The following is a 22,836-nucleotide window of genomic DNA, read 5'->3' as shown; positions in this document are numbered from 1 at the left end:
AGCACGGATTAAAAGTGAGGAAGTCTAGAGATTGAGAATATAGCTGGGAAGCCACTGGAATAGTCAGGAGATTATAGTACTTTGAATTGGTGTCTTGGAAATAGAAACATACACAACAAGAGATGTTGAGCTGTAGAACTTGATGATTGCTTGGATTTCAAGGTTAGAAACAAGCTTCATGGATGGTCTACGACGATGACTTTTAAAGAGTGAAAGTGGAAGAAATTATAAAGGCAAAAATAGGGATTGCAAAATCGAAAGCTTCTGATACAAAATGTGTAATTAGAAGCTAAATGAAAAACTAGGAAAATAAGATGAATATTTCTGACGTATAAAGAAAATAAGAAATCAGTAAGAAATATATGATAATCATTTTATTTAAATTATCCATTGACGAATGGATAATTTATAAGAAAGAAAATGTCCTGTAAAGAGGAGAAAAATATGCAATTAAAATGATTCTATTTCACCTATTATATTATTAAAATATTAATGAATTATAATTCTAAATGCTGGCAAATGCATGGACACTCATATGCTGCTGGTGGATAATAAACTACGATAAGATTTATGGAAAGAAACTCAACAATAGGGATGGAGACTATTTTAGAAATTATACCTCGTGGCGAGTGATTTCCCTTCTGGGATCCAGTCAAAGGAAATGATCAGATACTTGGTGAAACACTTTTGCATGTTTTTTCTTAGCAACAACAGAAAATGATGTTACATTAATAGATAAAATGAGATATTTTATAGCTACGAAAGAAATATTTAAATATTCTTAAATGGCATTGGAAAATGCATACCAGTAGGCTCTAATAGGCAAAGAAAAACCTTGGAAGAAAATTACAATGCTTGATTAAAGGTGTCTGATTTTTTTTCTCTCATTATGCTTTCTTGTATTTTCCATATTTTGTGTATGCTTTCTTATATTTTCACATGTATTCTTAATATGATGAGAAAGATTGATGTTGTTTAAAATTGGGATGGAGAACAATTACATGACCGAGCTTTTGTGAATATGAAATGCAGTAAAGTATTTAAGGGAACTAACAGGGTTTTGGCTCATAGTCTGTGATCAAAATTTGAGTTTTTACTCATTTATCTCGTATTTTCAGCTAGAACTGAAAATAGACCATGGTGGGCTCAGGTGATAGAGAACTTTTATTGGATAGCTTTTTTATTAATGAATATTAGACCAGTGTTATTTGTAAAATGAAATAGATAATTATAGGCCACTATTCACATTAAAGCTTGTTTTATCATTATGCAGAAAAGATGGGCTATAAAAAAAAGAGCTGGTGAGGGTTGTGTATTAAAAAGTAGAATCAAGAGTGAGGAAATTTTATGATAGGGGTTTTCATTTGTGCTACATTCTGGACTCTTCACCATCAGTAAGCAAGTTTCCCAGAGCTAAGCTTAGATTGTGAGGTTGTGTGATGAAGAAATAGCCGCTTTCTAACCACCACAGCAGGCTAAATGAATCTTTCCCAGCCTGATGATTTTCGGATTTCCTTTTAGTCTGTGTATTCAGGCTAAACACAGTTGTTTGTTTCTAATAGACCATTAAAAAATTGATTGAAGTAGACTGGCTATTTACACTTCATGAAGCACTGTTTGTTTTCTCCTTACATACATTTCTCATACTTTTAGGTGGTAATTAGTTGTTTATTGGTTTGTTTTATTTATCTTGCAAAAGACAATGCTTCTGTTTATTGGTCTATAATTATAGAACCCCTCTTATTCTTTTTTTATTGTACTTTAAGTTCTGGTATACATGTGCAGATCTTGCAGGATTGTTACATATATACATACATGCCATGGTGGTTTGCTGCCGCCATCCCCCTGTCACCTACATCAGGCATTTCTCCCAATGCTATCCCTCCCCAACCTCCCCACCCCCCGCTGTTCCTCCCCTATCCCCCACCTCCCAACAGACCCCGTGTGTGATGTTCCCCTCCCTGTGCCCATGTGTTCTCATTGTTCAACGCCCACCTGTGAGTGAGAACATGTGGTGTTTGGTTTTCTGTTCTTGTGTCAGTTTGCTGAGGATGGTTCCAGATTCATCCAGTTCATATCCCTACAAAGGACATGAATTCATCCTTTTTTTATGGCTGTGTAGTATTCCATGGTGTATATGTGCCACATTTTCTTTATCCAGTCTATCAGTGATGGGCATTTGGGTTGGTTCCAGGTCTTTACTATTGTAAACAGTGCCACAATGAACATATTTGTGCATGTGTCTTTATGATAGAACAATTTATAATTCTCTGGGTATATACCCAATAATGGGATTGCTGGGTCAAATGGAATTTCTATTTCTAGGTCCTTGAGGAATCATCACAGTCTTCCACAATGGTTGAACTAATTTACACTTACACCCACAGTGTAAAAGTGTTCCTATTTCTCCACGTCCTCTCCAGCATCTGTTGTCTCCAGATTTTTTTTTTAAATTGGAGTCTCACTCTGTAGCCCAGGCTGGAGTGCAGTGGCACAATCTTGGTTCACTGCAATCTCTGACTCCTGGGTCCAAGTTCAAGCAATTCTCCCACCTCAGCCTCCCAAGTAGTTAGAATTACAGGCACAAGCCACTATACCCAGCTAATATTTGTATTTTTTAGTAGAGATGGGGTTTCACCATGTTGGCCAGTCTGGTCTTGAACTCCTGACCTCATGATCTGCCTGCCTCAGCCTCCCAAAGTGGTAGGATTACAGGTGTCAGCCACCTTGCCTGGTCTCCAGATTTTTTAATGATCTCCAGATTTTTTAATGATCACCATTCTAACAGGTATGAGATAGTATATCAATGTGGTTTTGATTTGCATTTCTCTAATGACCAGTGATGTTGAGCATTTTTCATTTGTTTATTGGCCTCATAAACATCTTCTTTTAAAAACTCTCTGTTCATATCCTTTGCCCACTTTTGAATGGAGTTGTTTTTTTTTTTTCTTGTGGATCTGCTTTAGTTCTTTGTAGATTCTGGATATCAGCCCTTTGTCAGATGGGTAGATTGCAAAAATGTTTTCCCATTCTGTTGGTTGTCAGTTCACTCTAATGATAGTTTCTTTTGCTGTGCAGAAGCTCTTAAGTTTAATTATATCCCATTTGTCTATTTTGGCTTTTGCTGCCATTGCTTTTGGTGTTTTAGTCATGAAGTCCTTGCCTATGGTATGTCCTGAATGGTATCGCCTAGGTTTTCTTCTAGTGTTTTGATGGTGTTAGGTCTTATACTTAAATCTTTAATACATCTGGAGTTAATTTTAGTATAAAATGTAAGAAAGGGGCCCAGTTTCAGCTTTCTGCACATGGCTAGCCAGTTTTCCCAACAGCATTTATTAAGCATGGAATCCTTTTCCCATTGCTTTTGTCAGGTTTGTCAAAGATTAGATGGTTGTAGATGTGTGACATTGCCTCCAAGGCCTCTGTTCTGTCCCATTGGTCTATATCTCTGTTTTGGTAACAGTACCATGCTATTTTGATACTGTAGCCTCGTAATATAGTTTGAAGTCAGGTAGCGTGATGCCCGCTGCTTTGTTCTTTTTACTTAGGATTGTCTTGGCTATGTGGGCATTCTTTTGGTTCCATATAAAGTTTAAAGTGTTTTTTTTTCCGGTTCTGTGAAGAAGGTAAGTGGTAGCTTGATGGGGATAGCATTGAATCTATAAATTACTTTGGGCAGTATGGCCATTTTCATGATATTGATTCTTCCTAACCATGAGCATGGAATGTTTCTCCATCTATTTGTGTCCTTTCTTATTTTCTTGAGCAGTGGTTTGTAGTTCTCCTTGAAGAGGTCCTTTACATTCTTTGTTAGTTGTATTCCTAGGTATTTTATTCTCTTTGTAGCAATTGTGAATGGAAGGCCACTCATGATTTGGCTCTCTGTTTGTCTGTTATTTGTGTATAGGAATTCTTGTGATTTCTGCACATTGATTTTGTATCCTGAGACTTTGCTGAAGTAGCTTATTAGTTTAAGGTGATTTTGGGCTGAGACAATGGGATCTTTTAAATATGCAATCATGTCATCTGCAAATAGAGACAATTTGACTTCCTCCTTTCCTAATTGAATATCTTTTATTTCTTTTTCTTGCCTGATTGCTCTGGCTAGAACTTCCAATACTGTATTGAATTGGAGTGGTGAGAGAGGGCATCCTTGTCTAGTGCCAGTTTTCAAAGGGAATGCTTCCAGTTTTTGCCCATTCAGTATAATGTTGGCTTGGGTTTGTCATAAATACCTTTTATTATTTTGAGATATATTCCATTGACACCTAGTTTTTTTGAGGGTTTTTAACATAAAGGCCTGTAGAATTTTGTCAAAGTGCTTCTCTGCATCTATTGAGATGATCATGCGGTTTTTGTCTTTGGTTCTGTTTATGTGATGGATTTCATTTATAGATTTGTGTATATTAAGCCAGCCTTGCATTCCCAGGATGAAACCTACTTGATTGTGATGGATAAGCTTTTTGAAGTGCGGTTGCATTTGGTTTGCCAGTATTTTATTGAAAATTCTTGCACTGATGTTCATCATGGATATTTGCCTATACTTTTCTTTTTTAGTTGAGTCTCTGCTGGGTTTTGGTATCAGGATGACATTGGTCTCATAAAATGAGTTAGGGAGGATTCTCTCTTTGTGAATTGTTTGGAATAGTTTCAGAAGGAATGGTACCAGCTCCTCTTTGTATGTCTGGTAGAATTCGGCTGTGAACTCATCTGGTGCTGGACTCCTTTTGGTTGGTAGGCTATTGATTACTGCTTCAACTTCAGAGCTTGTTTTTGGTTTATTCAGGGATTCAACTTCTTCCTGGTTTAGTCTTGGGAGAGTGTAAGTGTCCAGGTAAATTCACTCATCATAATATTAACATTAAATATAAATGGCCTAAATGTACCAATCAAAAGACACAGACTGGCAAACTGGACAAAAAGTCAAGATCCATTGGTGTGCTGTATTCAGGAGATTTATCTCAAATGCAATGACACACATAGACTCAAAATAAAGGGATGGAGGAAGATTTACCAAGCAAATGGAGAGGAAAAAAAAAGCAGGGGTTGCAATCCTAGTCTCTGATAACACTGACTTTAAACCAACAAAGATCAAAAGAGACAAAGAAGGGCATTACATAATGGTAAAAGGATCAATGCAGCAAGAAGAGGTAATGATCCTAAATATATACGCACCCAATACAGGAGCACCCAAATATGTAAAGCAAGTTCTTAACAACTTAGAAAGAGACTTAGACTCCCACACAGTAATAGTGGGAGACTTTAACACTCCACTGTCAATATTAGACAGATCAACAAGATAGAAAATCAACAAGGATATCCAGGACTTAAACGCAGATCTGGACCAAGCAAACCTAATAGACATCTAAAGAACTCTCCACCCGAAATCCACAGAATATACATTCTTCTCAGCACCACATCATACTTACTCTAAGATGAACACATAATTGGAAGTAAATCACTCCTCAGCAAATGCAAAAGAATGGAAATCATAACAAACAGTCTGTCAGACCACAGTGCAATCAAATTAGAGCTCAGGATTAAAAAACTCACTCAAAACAGCACAACTACTTGCAAACTGAACAACTTTCTCCTGAATGTTGACTGGATAATCAATGAAATGAAGGCAGAGATAAATGAAGACACCACATACCAGAATCTCTGGGACACATTTAAAGCAGTTTCCACAGGGAAATTTACAGCAATTAATGCCCACATGAAAAGTGAGGAAAGATCTCAAATCAACACCCTATCATCAAAATTGAAAGAGCAAGAGGAGCAAGATCAAACGAATTCAAAATCTAGCAGAAGGCAAGAAATAACTAAGATCAGAGTAGAACTGAAGGATATAGAGACACAAAAATCCCTGCAAAAAATCAATAAATCCAAGAACTTGATTTTTTAATAGATCAACAAAATAGACAGACTGCTAGCCAGACTAATAAAAAAGAAGAGAGAAGAGTTGAATAGATGCAGTAAAGAACTCCTCTTATTCTTCAATTGAAAATGGTTTTATGACATTTGTCCTTTTCCAGTTCCTAGGGATTCTCCCTGTTTCATTGATTTCTGGGAAACAAGTAGTGGTGGGTTTGGACTGTTACTGGGCCCTGAAACCCTCAGGACTTTTTTTATAAGCAAAAGTGAATATCACCCAGGCCAATTGCCACCCTATGGCATTTTCTAGACCCCTTTTCTGTATTTGCTTACTTATTCTACTTTGTCTTTTTTATATTCTTTATGACTAAAGAGATTTGCCCTGGGCAACTATTGACATTTGGTCTTTCATAAAGATAGTAATTTGTAAAAGTATATTAGAAGCTTGATAAACTGATTAACATTTTGGAGCAGTTAAAATATCCACGTCACGCTGCATAGATCTCATGATACTTTGTAACATGGTCAAAGAAAGTCTACTCCAATTCTCCGTTGAGCTCCATCATGAATCTCTATTGTTGCCACCTTTATATCCATGAGTATCCAATGTTTGGCTCCTACTTAGAAGGGGAGACATTTGGTATTTGGTTTTCTGTTTCTGCATTAATTCACTTAGGATAATGACCTCCAGCTGGATCCATGTTGCTGCAAAGAACATGATTTCATTCTTTTTTATTCACCACTTTTTAGTCCAATAAATTTCCTCCTGTTGACTCCTCTTTGTTTCCCGGGCTTCCGAGATGGGTACTTTGGTGTCAGGCTGACTTGAATTTGAATTCCAACTGGGCGATTCACTAGCTATGTAACCTCAGTCAAACTACTCATCTTGAGACTCCTTCCAGAAAAAAAATCTGCCTACATTGCACCCACTGCCCACATTTCCAACTCCTACCTTATCCTTCTGCAAAAAGACTCTGACTTCACTGAAACCATTCATCATGAAGTTTCATTCAGGTAAATAATGAGTATAATAATAGTAACAACCTAAAAGCATGCAAGGCTTAAATGAGACAACACCTACAAACTATAAGTTCAAAATAGTTATTATTATTGTGGGACCCCAAATCTCAGCAGTCAGGATTGAAATTCTTGTTTTTTTCTTTTTTCCCATCATCCTTTATTTTGTTAATTTACTTTCTGCTGCAAATTTTTGTTCTCTTCTACCTTCTTTCTCCTATTCTCTTTCCTATGAGCCTTCTTTAAAATTTTAATTTCTTTGTTTACACAATCTTTTTTAAGAGAAAGTTAGCAGGGAGTGGTAAAGACTTCATCAGGTAAGCCAAGAGACATTATGTCCTTGGGTGGGAAGGGAGGAGTGAGATTTTAAAAGTCTTTATGCGGAGAGGATCCAAAAGATGATTGATGAAGATTTTAACTGAGCTGGGAACTGGCCCAGGAAATTCTTGGCACTGGGACAGGAAGAGCTGGGGCTGAGATTGGGCTGGGGGGGCTGAAGTGAAAGTTGGCTCAGGGAATTCTTGGCGTTGGGACAAGAGGAGCTGGGGCTCAGACTGGGCTGTGGGGCTGAGGGGTGGGGATTGGGTCACCTAATGGACCTAAATGCTCCCAGAGGAAGTGCTGTTATTAAAAATAGAAAATATTGAAGAAAATTGAGTAAGGGCATGGGGAGATGAAGAGAAGCTAAAAGAAGACAAATGGAAGAAATAGGAGATGCTAATAGTTTAAAATGCATACAAAAAGATCTAAGAATGTTGACTGATTTCATTCATAACTTTAGCAGAATGATTTCATGTAAAACCTAAGGACACATGTCCTTGGCAGAGGTAGTAGGCAGTAGATAAAAACTAGCTCTTTCTGGTGTTTGGCCACAAAAAGGAAATGAAAGATGACCAATAATTGAAAATATATTTGCCTCTCTCCTCACAGACTTTGACATTATTATTTCACATCATAATTTTCGATGCATGCATTACGTGCTTTATAGGTAAAGGTTTCTCTAGTTCCCAGCATAAGAGATACAGCATTCACACATCTTTTCCCATAATATTACACTTCTAAAACACAGTTGCTGGTGTGTGTAATCAGGAGGCATATGTACTGGCAACAGCCGTATGAGAAGCCAAGATTAGAGTTTCATCTTTTTTTTTGTGAGAAGCTAAAAACTTAATTGGAATGAAACTGAAATATGGCATTTATAAATAAGTCCAATTAGCTGAACTGAGGCTACTGAAGAGTCAATATGTGGGTGTTGAGTAGATTGGAAGCTCAGGATAACCTCCATACCTGAAATAAGTAATTTCTTTAAAGAATTACAAAACAATAAGGTTTGGCTGCAGTTTTTTTTTTTTTTTAGTACAACCAGTTTGAGAGTCTTTAATCCATTCCACAAAAGGGCATTTTTAACAAGTATATTATTCACAGAAACTTACATTGTTGAACCATTTCTTCTCTGAGACAGAGTTTTGCTTTTGTTGCCCAGGCTGGAGTGCAATGGTGCAATCTTAGCTCACTGCAACCTCTGCCTCCTGGGTTCAAGCGATTCTCCTGCCTCAGCCTCCCGAGTAGCTGGGATTATAGGTGCACACCACCACACCTGACTAATTTTTGTATTTTTACTAGAGCTGGGGTTTCACCATGTTGGCCAGGCTGATTGAGTTGAGTTGTTTCTAACAGGAAATATCCATGTATATATAAAGCACTATTTTATATCCTGGACAAGATGGAAAGAGCTCTACTGCAGTAAAATGCCTGTGGAAGTAGAGAGGTTGATGAGACAGGGATATTTGCACCTTAGAGGCTTTATCTGGAAGCTTCTAGAAATGGCACTGGAGCCACTCAATGAGGGGGAATGAGGAGATGATTCAGGTGACATGGACAATGGGTGCTAAGGGAAGAAGAGGGAAGTGGGGCTGAAAGAGGTTGTGTTAAAGATGTAGGAAAGATGCCAAAAGGGAAAGAAAAACAGACTAAAGAGCAGAACTTCCCTGGCTTGGGCAGGGGCCCCCACTGTTTCAGCAACTTGTACATTTGATGAGAACAATTTAATTTCCCACAATATTACAAATTTCTATTTCAGGAGAAAAACCTAGCATCCTTATGAAACTATATCACCTGTAAATAAAATACGTTATAGTTTCCTTTCTCAGTTAGCTTGGATCAATGGCTGAGATCCTTTCTCAGTTAACTTGGATCAATGGGGCTACGAGAGAGAATGAAATGTTATCAAGCTATCTAGTATGAGACAGATTCCGGGAAGGAGTTCAGTCAGGAACCATGTCAGGCCACTTCTGGCTGCAGTGTGATAGTTGGGGAGTGAGTTTTGAGGCTGAGCTATCTGGAGATGTTGGGGCAGCCACTCATTCCTGCTGCTCCTCTCACCTGCTCTCCCAAGATCATCCATAGTTGGGGCTCCACGCATTTCTCTGAGTACCTGGTATGCATCATATCACATGGCACTTTGAGTTCCATATAGTATCACTTACTGAAGAGAGCCCTGGCTTTGCAACCTCATAGACCTAACTACAGCTCCTGATTCTTCCTCTAATTGCACACTTTGGGCAGGTTATTTAACCTCTCTGAGGTTTGGGCTCCCATAATTACAGATAATAGAATTCGCCTGAAGGAATAAATAAGATAATGTGCATAAAACACGTGGTACAGCAGGTGGTTCATGGTAGGGGCTTAACAAGTGACCTTTCTTGCTAGGGACATTGAACACATGTTTCACTTATAAAAGAATCACACACATCTTTTGTAGACTCACATTGACTTTTGGACCTTCTATTTGCTTGCACGATGGCTTAGTAACATGGAGGAAGAGCATTAGGCTTGAGAAACCAAAAAAAGAAAAATTTTTGAACAAACAAAGAGGTTTATTTTTTTCTTGGAAGGAGAAGTTCAGAGATGGATAATACAGGGGCTATTATGGTAACTCTATGATACTGTCAAGGAACTTCCTGCTCTGCTATTTTACATGTCTCAAAAAAAAAAAAAATGGCCAGTGTTTCTCCAAGTCTGTGATTTCCATGTGCCTGGCTGCTTTCCTTCTAATCACACAGCAGTTTCCTGAGTTTGCTTTGGCTTTATTTCAGGAAGGAGCTGAGGAGCCCTTCTTTGGGCATTCACAATGTGCCGTGCACTTTAGCACAATCTCTCTCTCTCTCTCCCTCTTGACCATGATCAGACACTTGTCTAATTCATTTTTCTGTCCCCAACACCAGGCTCAGTGCCAGGCACACTGTAAACACCCAATGCATAATTATTGATTAAATAATTACATTAATTGATGGCCTAATTCAACCAATTGCTTATGATGTAGCACACTGGATACACAAATTCCCTGGGCCTCATTTTCTCCATCTATAAAAGAAATACGTTGGAAGAGATGAGCTCTCAGGTTCTGAGGGGCACTTTATGTCATGCATGTGTTATGACAGATCATGTGACTATGTCATTGAAAAGTGAATCTCAGTCATGAAAGAGTCACAGGTTCTTAGAGTCATTGTTGTGCTTTCTCTATTTCCCATTTTTCTTTTAGGTCCTTACTGGAAGGCAGTATGTCCAATGTTACTTTGAGAAAAATGTCTCCCACAGGAAATGGTAATGTACATGATATTTCTTTTATGCAGAAAACATTAACATTTCAGAAAAACAACTCACAGTTCTCAATTCTTTAATACAGACGTTGAACGCTTAGAAACAACAGTCTAATTAACATTGCAAAGTTAGACTTAAGAAAAAGTATAAATGCCACAGCTTTTAGTTATGTAATTGAAATTCAGAATTTTTTAAAAAAAATAAATAAATACCAATAAAAATATCTTTTTTAAAATATGACCTTCTTTGTGTTTGGCTCTCACAGGATAAAATGGTTAAGTTACTTAGAATCAAATGAGCCAGGACTTATGGCCTATTACTTACTCGATAGTATAAAAACAGTCCTCTGTGAGCTTCCAAGGTATATTTCTTATGGGGTAAAATGGCCAACCCACTAAATCCTGGCTCGGTTTATCCCAGGCTGGGAGTTCTCCTTTCCCAGGAGCTGGATGGGGCCTCATGAGTGGCACTGGGAGTTTCAGTTGGCACCTGAGCAACTTTATATGTTATCTTCGGTGATGGGGTGTGGGATCTGTTCTCTCTTGCTGGTGCATCGTATTTTGAAACAGTGCTGGACTTGCCAGCCTAGAAGATTGATGCTGGCCAATCAGATGTGCCTCTCAGGATTTTCAGGTTAACAAGCCCACACTCAATTCCTCGCTCTTACATCTTCCAGTCTTTCGTGTTTCTGTTGATAGAGATGAAGAGCAGCACTCAGGGAGCCACACGGAAGCAGCAGGATTTTCACGAGGTGAACAAAAGAAGAACTTTCTTACAGGACAACAGTTGGATAAAGAAACGTCCTGAAGAAGAAATGTAAGCTGGCGTGGAGCGCGGTGGGTGGAGGGAGGAGCAGAGAGAGGCATTCTCTGTTTGGGAAGCTAATCCGAAAAGCGAATACCTTTATCCTGAAATACTTCGTTGCATGGTCTAATTTTTGGTTAGACGTAGTAACCATAAATAGGTTACATCAGCATCTCAAGAATATCTCTGCCATTTTAAATATCCACATACATAAGAGAACGTGAATCACTACCCTGCTTGTTACCTAGGATAGATGTTAGAGCTTTCTTGGTAAACTGAAAAGAAAACATGACGTTCCAGTTTCCAAAAAGGTAACAGTTAATCCATGATCGGGCAATTGCTGCTATGTTGATCATGTCCGCAAAAACAAATAAAAATAGTATAATTCCAAATTTAATATCTAAAATTTTGATGTGTACAAGAGAAACTGAAAAAAAAACTCCCAACTTATTTTAGTGCCGTCTACTTCTAGATACTGGGAAGGTGAGATATATGGTATTACTTTGTAAGTACTTACCACCAACAAAGTTTTCTTTTGAGCATTGCTTCTACTAGCTGAGAGGTTTAAAGATTTGAAAACTATGGCCATAGGCATATAGCTTTATTGCCAATATAGATTTGCAATAGGTATTTGTCCAGCCTGGATATTTATTATGTTATGTGTATATTATAAATTATGTAGACATTTTCTGAATTCTTCGTTATTAAGCTTGGTTATTAAGCAAGATACTTTACATATATAAAGCACCACTAATTTTACAATAAAACACAAGGTAGGTATTATATCTCCTCATTTTACAAAAGAGGAATCTAAGCTTGGAGAAGCTATGTAACTTGTCTAATGGCTCATAGCTATTCAGTGATAGAGCTGAGATTTTAACACGGCCCATTGTTTTTCCATTACACAAATGTTTCTCAACCAGGGGCAATTTTACCTCCAGGAGACATTTGACAAGGTTGGGAGACATTTTTGTTGTCAAAATTGGGGAGTGCTTCTGGTATTTAGGGCGTAGAGAGCAAGGATGCTGCTAAATGTCCTGTAATTCACAGGACGGCTCCTACCACAAGAAAGTATCAAACCCAAAGTGTCAGCAGTCCTGAAGGTGGGAAATCCTGCATTATACGATACTTACTCTAACCTAGCTACAAACTCTGCTGATATGGTTATTTGAGGGGCATCCATGTGAATGTTAAATCTAAAATATCTATTAATTTCTGTTATTGAAAATTATTATTTCAAGGAAATATAGGGGTGTTTAGAGATTTGGAGACTCACACTAACTTTTGGAGTTAACACTATTGGACAACAATAATTTCCTTCCGTGAAACAGCATTTACTGCTTCTGTCAGAGCATTTCCATTTTTCTATAGTGATAGTGTGATGTCAAATGTAGACCATACATTTTGGATTGCAAATATTTATACAGACGAGTGAAGATAGAATGTATAAGACAAATCACAGTTGGGAGAAATGTTGCTTTTATGCCAGGCATGCCTCCCTAAGAAAACCCAGGGAAGCCAGCTTGGATGGCATGGGAACTGCTGAATGAAGGGAAAATTGGCTTTGATGCTTCCCTGATTCCCCTGGCCCAGTTCTGGGCTGTGTGTTATAATGGTTTCTCAGATAAAAACATGCCTGGTAACTGCTATTCTTTCAAATGGTTCAGGAAGGGATATGAAGGAAGATAAGAAAATTCTCTTGGGATCTTTGAGGCTGTATATTTTCTGGCATTGTTTCAGTTTTACTGTTCCTCTTTCTATTTAATTGTCTATTACAATTCTTTTATAGCTTCATTAAAAATGATATGAGAGTGTTGAGTAATGTTAGTGGAGCATAACCAGGAATAATGTGGTATTTCAGGTTTGGTTGGGTTGACATGAAAACGTTCAAGTACTTTCTGCCTTGGCTCAAATTCAAAGACTTCACTACATGTTTCGACATATCCTAAAAGTGCCCGTACTGTCAATTCCACTGTACAAAATAAGAATGATATTACTTTGAGATTTTTACATATGAAAGTCTATTGCAGGGTAGACCAGTAGGAAAAGCAATGGTTTGGAATAAAAAAGATCTAGGTCCTAGACCCACCTCTGTTACTTGTCAACCTTGTGGTCTTAGAAAAGCCACAAAATCCCTGATCAGTGTTCTTGACTATGAATTGTATATGACTTCCCTGCCTACTTTGTAAGATTATTTTTAAGACTAACTAGTGCAAACTGTATATTTTCATGGTTCAAAAGTGGGCTAGGTCGCCTGTGAATTATTAATCTCCTTAACCACAACTATTGATACTGGGTTTCCCACATTTTATGAAGGAGGACTATCAAATCCACCAACATATCCAGACATAATGGGCTTACTTAAACGTAAACAAAATTGTGGAAAGGTTTTGTATTTGCCTTCATGCCAAAAATATGTAAAGTAAATGGGCTCATATCCTCACCCTCTGATAAAGCAAAACAAAACAAAACCACACTCATTCATTGTTGAATCATGTGGAAATCTCATGGGATAAAGGATCATGTGTACTGACAAACTTGTTTTGTTTCTCATGCTCTGTCAACTGGTGACTGGTTAGAATAGATACATAATTCTGTGCTCTTACAACTGATGTAAAATGAATTAACCTTGCCAAAAATCATGAGCTCGCCCACATGTCTTTCTCATTTAGCCAATGTTGTGGTAACTTTCTATGTGACATACTTTTGTTCTTTCTTTGCAGAGATGAAAATTATGGTAGGGTGGTGCTCAGCCGACATAATTCCCATGATGCATTGGACAGGTGGGTGTTCAGACATGTTACATCATGGGCAGAAACACAAAGATGGTAGTTTTCAGGGAAGACTTGTTCAAGACAGCTGAATATTTACGGCATGCCTTGGGCTTTCCCTGATGTTCTGGGCATGTGAAGGAGAATCTGTGATATCATCAGAGGTTTCCACAGGGAAACTCTGCCTCTCCAGAACAATGACTTGGAGGCAGAACACAACCAACCCTCTGTGCATCCCACTGAGGTGGTCCTCCTAACAGGCAGGGAAAGGTTCTCATAGAAACATGACCAGATCAGGCTGGGTGCGGTGGCTTGTGCCTGTAATCCCAACACTTCGGGAGGCTGAGGTGGGAGGATCACTTGAGCCCAGGAGTTCGAGATCTACCTGGGCAACATGGCAAGACATTTTCTCTACAAAAAAAATTTTTTTTTTTTAATTAGCCAGATGTGGTGGTACACACCTGAAGTCCCAGCTACTCCCGAGGCTGAGGTGGGAAGATTGCTTGAGCTTGGGACATTGAGGCCGCAGTGAGCAGTGATGCTTCACTGCACTCCAGCCTGGGTGACAGAGGAGACTGTTTCTCAAACAAGCAAAAACAACAACAGCAACATGACCAGATCAGATATCTCTGAATCTTAGGGAAAGGCATCCTAAAATACAGAAAAAACTCCAGAGTTCATTTGCTTTATGGGACAGTACCTTTCTTTTTGGAAACTCCTGGGTTAGTGGGAAAACATGAATTGATCCTCAGTGACAAATAAACTGATCAAAGCAAATTATAGAAAAGTTAAGACAAAACAGTAATCACAATGATATAAATCATCTCAGTTTGATAAAAAATAGAAAATATTCTTACTAAAACACAGTTGTACCCACATGCATACAAACAACCATACCCGTCAGAAGAACCTAATTATTTATCAGACACAAGTTTTATCTGGTCTAGTAGCTTGTGTCTGTTTGTCATTAAAATGTACTTAGAAAGGGAGTGTGAATGTCTTCTATGGTGTGGATCTTAAAATCCACCAACATATTCAGACATAATGGGCTTGAGCTTGGGACAAGCTTAAAAAGTTAAGCAGACACCTGGGACATGTCTATTTTAGAAATGTTTGTTTATGAATTTCTTTCAACCCTTTTAAACCTTTTCATAATTTTGACCTGCTTTAAGGGTGCTGAGCTGATAACCCTCTACCTAGAGTCGCTGTTTTGTTTTCCTCATGCAGCTTTGGTTCATCTGATTTACTATTCTGTGATCTGCAGACTCTGCCGAGGTCCTGTCCTTAGTCTCTATGATTTGAAGGTCACAGACTGGTTGTCAGCTGGCCCTCATCTCACCAACAAAGGAGAGGCTCATCATTTGAGTCCAGCCACCAATGGAAATTGCTGCCTCTGTGTTATTCACCTTTCTCTGGAACAATTAAAGAACACAGATACTTGTGTTTTTTAAGTGTGAAATATGCTTCATGTTCTTAGTGTATGTACAGTGTGTTTTAGGTTAACAGGAACTTAATGCATTTCATGCTTATTTCATATTTTAAATGGCATCAGTTTCCTGAACCCTTCCTTGTGGTGGCCAGCATTGTGGCTGAAGTAGCATATCAATATTTTAAGGAACAAAAATCTGTAAGGCCTAGACATTTCCCCCTTGACCTATAACTAACAGCACAGAATCAATCTCCCTAAAAGAGTAAGGCAGATTGTTTTTCTCCTGGTACTTGCTAAGAGGATATCACTTGTCATATTTTCTGCTCTGCAGAGGCTGTCTTTACTTTGATGCCCACTAAACAGCCACTTTGGAGCACCCCCTATGTGTCAGTACTGTGCCAGGTGCCAGGAATGCAAAGAGGCATTGAACATAATCTTTGACCTTAGGAGCTCTTGTATTCATGAGAAAAGATCCACAAATGAAAATGCTAAAGTTTGCCATGAAAAGTGCTATGGTAGAGTTGTGTGAGTGCACTATGGGAATAGAAAGGAGGGGAGACTAACTCTGCCTAAATAATCAGAGGCCTCACCAAGGAAGGGGTCTGGTGTTGGCAATGCTTGAAGGATTATGAGGAAAAAATTCCCAAATGGGCCAGGCTGGCTGGTGGGCATACAGCAAGGAAGAAGCACTTTCAGCAGAGATAACAATGTGTGCAGGGAGCTGGCATAAGTGGTGACCGAAAATAAAGGAAAATAAATACTACGCTGTCATCACCTTAGAAAATACCTTCACATTATCCACAATTGGAACGTGTAACTGTGCACGTGTTCTTGTTGATCTTTTAAACATGTCAAATAAGGATGATAGCCACATAGCACCTGTGGGAGGCCTCCAGTGCACCAGTAGCTGTGTTAAGAGCTGCAAACAAAACCAAGTCCCTGCTTCCACAGAGCTTGTGTTCTAGTTGAAAGTGAGGGAGAGGAGAGAATGAAAATAACATGTAATAGCACGCCTTACTGTGATAAGCAGTAGGAAGACAATAGTCACCTGGAGGCATAGTGATGGTTCTGGGGAGGGGCTGTTTTCTAGAAGGGGTCAGATGACCCTTCAGCACCTGTTTGCATTTACACATTACACACAATGGTGAACCACACAATGATTTCACTTTGAGGTTGTATTAAACCTTGGGGGAGTTGTCTTAGGCATTTTTCTTCACTTTTTTCTTGCCTTAACTGATACTGTTCCCTCTACCTCTATTTGAAAATGTTCACATCTATTTCTCCTTCAAGGCCCAGCTCAAACAGCACTGCATTCCATAAAGCCTTCTCTGGTTTGTATACCTAGAAATCAGCTTTCTCAGCTTAGAACTTCCTTACACATTAACTAAACCTCTTTTATGGCACTGACTTCCTTCTGCCTTTGGATGTACATATCTGATTTGCCCCTCTTGCTCTGTGTGGATAGCAGCTATAGTTATTTTATTCTAGATTTCTTTATAAGTACAATAGTGTTGATTAATATAGCAAATATTACTTTCTGTACTATTAATATAGCAAATATACCTTTTTGCATTCTTCCTAGTACATGTTGAGCACATCCAAATAGTCTCTTAGTGAAACTATGCCATATCAAGTTTAAAATTAAATCTTTAGTATCTAGTCTTAGTACTTATTCTAATGCAATACTTTGAATATGCTGGCTTTAAATTATACTTGGAAATACAAACACAATAAATAATGGCCAACTCTCTAAAGAGCTTGCTTGCTTTATATTGTAGGGTTTTATGAGGCATTAAACGAGCTTTTTAGTTTGGTAAATCTGATCAAAATCTTTCCTCTGCTTCCGTGATTCCCTCTATTGAGCCTTCTGTCCTCCTTTCTGTTATTTTCTGAATTGCTCCCCCCCCCCCGCATTTTTGCTCATCTGTCTTGCTCTTCTCTCTTTTCCCTGTCTCTCCTTTCCTTCTTCCTATCACTCTTCTCTCTTCCTCTTTTCCTCCTATCCTTCCTTTCTCTCATTTCCCACTTGTCCTTTTCATCTTCTCCAGCTTTTCCTGTTTCCTTCCTTTCCTTTCTTTCCTTTCTTTTCCCTCCTTCTGCCTGTAGGTTCCCTTCTTTCAACCCTGTCCACGGTGCTGAATATTAAATAAAGTATTTATGGGTTTAGTCTGTGGTGCTGGCTAATGGCACTGCTGAACCTCTGTGAACAAAACATAATTGAGTATAAAAGATTGAGTTCCTATTATGTAGAAATAAACAACATTGACAAGAGTACATATTAGTTATTAACCATTTTGTGTGTTGTGTTGTTTGTTGTGATGTATGTTTTACGCATCCTTATTCCCAATCTGAATATGTTACATTGTTGTTAGAAATAATTGAAGCCAGAGAAGAATCTTTTATTAGCATAAGAAATTAGATTTTCCATAATTTATTCTATCCAAGTTGCAAGAGTTGGGTACTCCAAATCTGTCTTTCCTTGGTAACATGTCAATTTCCTAATAGGTCAAAATATTGCCATATGTATGATAGGTTTTATAAACTATTTTTTGTAATTTATTTAATTTTATGGTAATTGTTTTTGCTACAGGAAAATAAATGAGAGAAATATGCCAAAAGCTGCAATCAGTCGGTATAGTTCTGATGACACTTTAGACAGGTAAGGTGCTTTTGAACCATGTAAGTGAAATGCATAACGTACTAAATTCCTTTTCTCATAAAGTTATGAAGTATTTAAACGTTTACCAAAATAAGGTTTGAACCACTAGATACTAAAGATTTAATTTTATATTTTATTCCAAGGGATGGAGGGCTCTAAGAATTGAATCACCTTCTTCAAATCTCACTAAATCTTGACTAGATGGATTTCTAAAATTTTGCTAATAGTAGAATGACATAAAAAATTCTTAGAGACACTGATTTGAGTACAGCTAGGGTGGGTACTATGAGGAATCTGTTAGTTCAATTTAAAATGGAGAATATAGAGTTTTTGTGTGTGTGAATATGTGTAATCCTTGTTCCAACATTTGGTTCTTCCACACGGATGGTAGAAAAACATCAGTCTGTACAACTGCTTTATGGAGAGACTGTAAATTTTAATAGTACAATACATTCAATCTACTCCAGGACAGAGATATTAGCTCTTTACTTTCACTTTAGAAAGTGAAAATACTCTTTCAGCCCTGGAGTCCCCATAGGGTGGATAGAATGAGTCCAACGTATGTGCCTGCTAGATCCTTCTTACATGGAGGGAAAGGGCTCATCTCTACAGGGAAAATAGAGCAACTTTTATTCAGGTTGAAGTATAAATGCCACAAAGCACATTTTTGTTTTTGTTTTCTGTTTGTTAGTTTTTTGAGATGGAGTCTCGCTCTCTCTCCAGGCTGGAGTGCAGTGGTGTGATCGCTGCTCACTGCAACCTCCACCTTCCAGGTACAAGTGATTCTCCTGTCTCAGCCTCTGGAGTAGCTGGGACTACAAGCATGTGCCACCACACCCAGCTAATTTTTGTATTTTTAGCAGAGACGGGGTTTCCTCATGTTGGCCAGGATGCTCTCAATCTCTTGACCTAATGATCTGCTCGCCGTGGTCTCCCAACACAAATCACATTTTTAGTTTAGATTTGGTAGAGATGCTTAGTAAGCGTAAGTAAAGGACAAAATTCACATCTTTAATAGTAGTCTAGGCACCACGAATACCCAAAGCCGGTGCTAGTTGGGTTTACTCCCTGCAGCTAAAGATGTGCTGAAATTGTAGGCAAAAATGGCACCTACTGGGTTTTAAGCAAGTATGTGGTAACTTGCAGCGTCCAATAGACTCTAAACTCAGACTATGCCAGTGTTGATTAATACAGCAAATGTATATCCCTTCTGCACTATTCCTAGCCTTTCACATCAGTCATCCTAATAGAGGACAGTCAAGGCTGGAATCCTAAGGGGTTGGTCTTGCTCTTTTAAAAATCATCATCCTTGTCAAAAATGAGTTTGTAGTATATATGCAAGATCTCCTCTCTACAGCAGTGCATAGAGAAGAGGTAGATAAAATACTTCTGTCCATTCATCCTGGCCTTGCAGATGGTTAATTGCAGAAGGAAACCCTATTTCTAGGAATGAATTTTAAAGTGAGATAATTACACCTCAAGTAAGGGGGAAGACCTAAGCTTTTGTAGGCTGTGTGTCTGAACATTTACGTTAGGCTAGCCGAGATACAGCCTGGGAATGCTGGAAATAGACTAGACCTCACAGGCAATGTAGTTAGGTCATTCTCAGCCTCAGTGATAAATTAGAACCACTGACGGTGCTCTTAAACTTTATTTGTGCATTGGTGCTACTACCCCTCACTCCCCTAAATCTGATTTTGTTAACCAGAGGTGGAACTCAAGCATTTTTTTCAAGCTTATAAGGTAATTCTTATGTGCAGCTGAGATTTAGAACCACCAATATAGCCCAAGCCCTTCATTTTACACCCTAGAAACAGGCCCAGCAATTACATGATTTATTTACACAAGTTAATGGTATGTTTGGGAACAGTATCCTGGCAGCTCATTCCCAAGGCACTGAATGCGGAAATAGACTTGAGGAAGGGAACACAGGAGTCAGTAAAGAAAGGCAAGTCCTGTTAGCAGGAGCTGAACTTCTGTAATACAGACCATTCTAAAATCTAAGGCGTGACATAATTTTAGGAGGAAGATGATCAAATATATCTGGTATGTGTGCATTTGCATTTTAATAATGATACACTTGTTTTGATGAATATGAGAAAAGTACTGAGTTTACATTTGAAAAGTTCCCTTTAAAACATGCTTATGTGGGTAAAAGATGAGGTGCGCAAAAGAAACGTAAATGTGTATGTAGCATGCCGAGATGGTGGGTCATAACTAACTTGGAAAACCTAGGTTAGGAGGCCCCCTAGTGCTCTGTTGTGAAAGTATAACTTTTCCTTCGGCTCTTCTGCTCATGTTGCTAATTACATTGTTTGGTATTTCAAGTTTCCAAGACCGATTTTTATTAAAACCACTTATTTTATATCACAAGTTGACAGAAAATTTAATTTCCAGGAAAAATACAAAATTAATCTCCCCCAGCAATAAGAAATCAGCATATGTATTGGAATGGTTGTTTAGAGTTCTCTCAATTACCATTGATAGACTTTTCCCCTGGGTGGCATGAAAGAGATTGTGAGAGGTGAAGAACAAAGACTAAAGGAAGGCGTGTTAACCTAATATATGAGTTTGGGGAGCAATCATACTACAGAATCAGATATATGACATTGGATCCCAGTGAACAACTTGGGAGATAGACTACTTTCTACTTGTGTGGCCAAGAGAAAACCACACAAATGACTCTGAGACTCCATTTCTTTACCTACAAAATGAAAATCATTACACGTACCTTGTAGGGATGTTCTGGAGAGTAGAGAAAAGAATATCAAATGACCAGCAAAAAGTAGTAGGTAAGAGACAAGGAAAGAAAACAGAGGCTGAAGTTATGAGACCCCGCCATTTGTATAGAATGATAACCTTCCTTATTTGTGCTTTCTGACACAAAAAGCAAATAAACACACCTTTTCTAGATCTATGAGATTAGAATGATTAAAATTTCTAATGACAATTTAGACTCATTACATGTATTAGTCAAAATAAACTAATTTGTCAAGGTAGAGTAACTTTTTAACAAGTCCCCTTCCTCTTCTAGATGGTTTAACACACTATAAGGTATTGCTTGACTCATCAGAGCCCAGTATAATTTGCTGGAGTCCATGAAGTGACTCAAGGACCTAAGTTGTTTCTATATTTGAATGCTGCCATCTTTAACCCATGCATACGAAAGCCATAGTAGAAGAGGGGAGAAAGAACATGGAAGATCACCAGGAGGTTTTACAATGGGTTCGGGAGTAGCAGATAACATGTCTGCCCACTCTTTAGTCTAGAGCTCAATCACATAGTCCCAACTCAATTGCAACGATGGTTAGGAAATGTGGTATCCCTGATTACTCAGAAATAAAAGAAAATGTATTTGGCAAACACATAATATTGTCTATGCCACAAACAGTTAAAAAAATTTAAGTATTTTGTTGCTGCCTTTCACTGACGTAGGAAGTAGTCATTGACAAGATATATCTTTAGACAATAATGAAAATTAAAATAGTTAATGAGTTAAATGCTCAATGAGTCAGAAAGACAGGCAAAAGGCATAACACTTTTAATATTTCAGGTTGGGTGCAGTGGCTCATGGCTGTAATCTCAGCACTTTGGGAGGGGGAGGCAGGTAGGTCACCTGAGGTCAGGAGTTCGAGACCAGTGTGGCCAACATGGTGAAACCTTGTCTCTACTAAAACTATAAAAATTAGCTGGGAATCAGGGCACATGCCTGTAGTTCCAGCTACTCAGGAGGCTGAGGCAGGAGAATAGGTTGAACCCTGTGGGTGGAGGTTGCTGTGAGCTGAAATCACACTACTGCACTCCAGCCTGGGCAACAGAGCAAGACTCCAGTTCACAAAAATAAAAAATAAAATAAAATAAAATAAAATTTCAAACTATATTAAAACAACTTATAAGTAGATTTTGTCATAAGTAGTTTCCTTGTATTTTAAAATTTTCTAAAATGTAACACTTGAACAATGGTTCTCTTTACTAGAGAAAGGCTATGTTGTTAAGTTATTCTAGCATGAAAAAGGTCTGAAAGGAGTTTGATAACTTAAATGTTTATCCAGACTTTTGTTTTGTTTCTTTATAAAGGATCTCAGACAGAAAGGACGCTGCTAAAACATTTAAGGCCAATACCTTGGATAACCAACTAACCAATAGGTACCAGTATCTACTAACTGTGGGAAAGGCTCAAGTATAATATTTTTTCTAAGTGTTACCTATGTACTTGCAAGTCTTCAAACCTACTTGATATCTTTCTGTAAATTCTTAGTCTCGATATTTTTATTGCAGAAATTCAGGAGTAAAAATCATTACTCCTGTACATGGCTAGAATGAAACCTTGTTGTTGAGCTTAAAAATCAAGAGCACTTGTAGCTCCAAATCACCATTCTTTTTTTTTTTTTTTTTTTGAGACGGAGTTTTGCTCTTGTTATGAGTAGCTGGGATTACAGGCACGCACCACCATGCCCAGCTAATTTTTTTTGTGTTTTTAGTAGAGACGGGGTTTCACCATGTTGACCAGGATGGTCTCGATCTCTTGACCTCATGATCCACCCTCCTCGGCCTCCCAAAGTGCTGGGATTACAGGCTTGAGCAACTGCGCCCGACCAAATCACCATTCTTAACACATGTATATTTCTGTTTAAGTTGTCCTGGTGGCAAAATTATGAAATAGGTGCAAATGCAAATTTTAC

At 38.2% G+C, this 22,836-nt stretch overlaps 1 protein-coding gene across 16 annotated transcripts in view; it reads left to right on the top strand.

Annotated features, from left to right (window-relative positions):
- SCEL (sciellin) overlaps positions 1-22,836 on the top strand; it is a 114,557-nt gene that overhangs the window by 4,460 nt on the left and 87,261 nt on the right. For 8 of the 16 annotated variants that reach the window (XM_017970747.4, XM_017970751.4, XM_035295707.3 and 5 more), the window contains exons 2-6: positions 10,433-10,494; positions 11,190-11,307; positions 14,019-14,078; positions 18,086-18,154; positions 22,232-22,300. In XM_017970747.4, coding sequence (XP_017826236.4) covers positions 10,452-10,494; positions 11,190-11,307; positions 14,019-14,078; positions 18,086-18,154; positions 22,232-22,300 — 359 coding nt within the window. In that variant the 5' untranslated portion in view covers positions 10,433-10,451. The remainder of the gene's footprint in view (positions 1-10,432; positions 10,495-11,189; positions 11,308-14,018; positions 14,079-18,085; positions 18,155-22,231; positions 22,301-22,836) is intronic. The other 8 variants (XM_035295756.3, XM_035295738.3, XM_035295751.3 and 5 more) reach the window with 1 other exon arrangement.

The sequence above is a fragment of the Callithrix jacchus genome, chromosome 1 (assembly GCF_049354715.1).
Source record: "Callithrix jacchus isolate 240 chromosome 1, calJac240_pri, whole genome shotgun sequence".
In the NCBI taxonomy this organism is placed as follows: domain Eukaryota; kingdom Metazoa; phylum Chordata; class Mammalia; order Primates; family Cebidae; genus Callithrix; species Callithrix jacchus.
The sequence above is the reverse complement of the archived record's forward strand: the minus strand, read 5'-3'. Positions and strand labels throughout refer to the sequence as shown.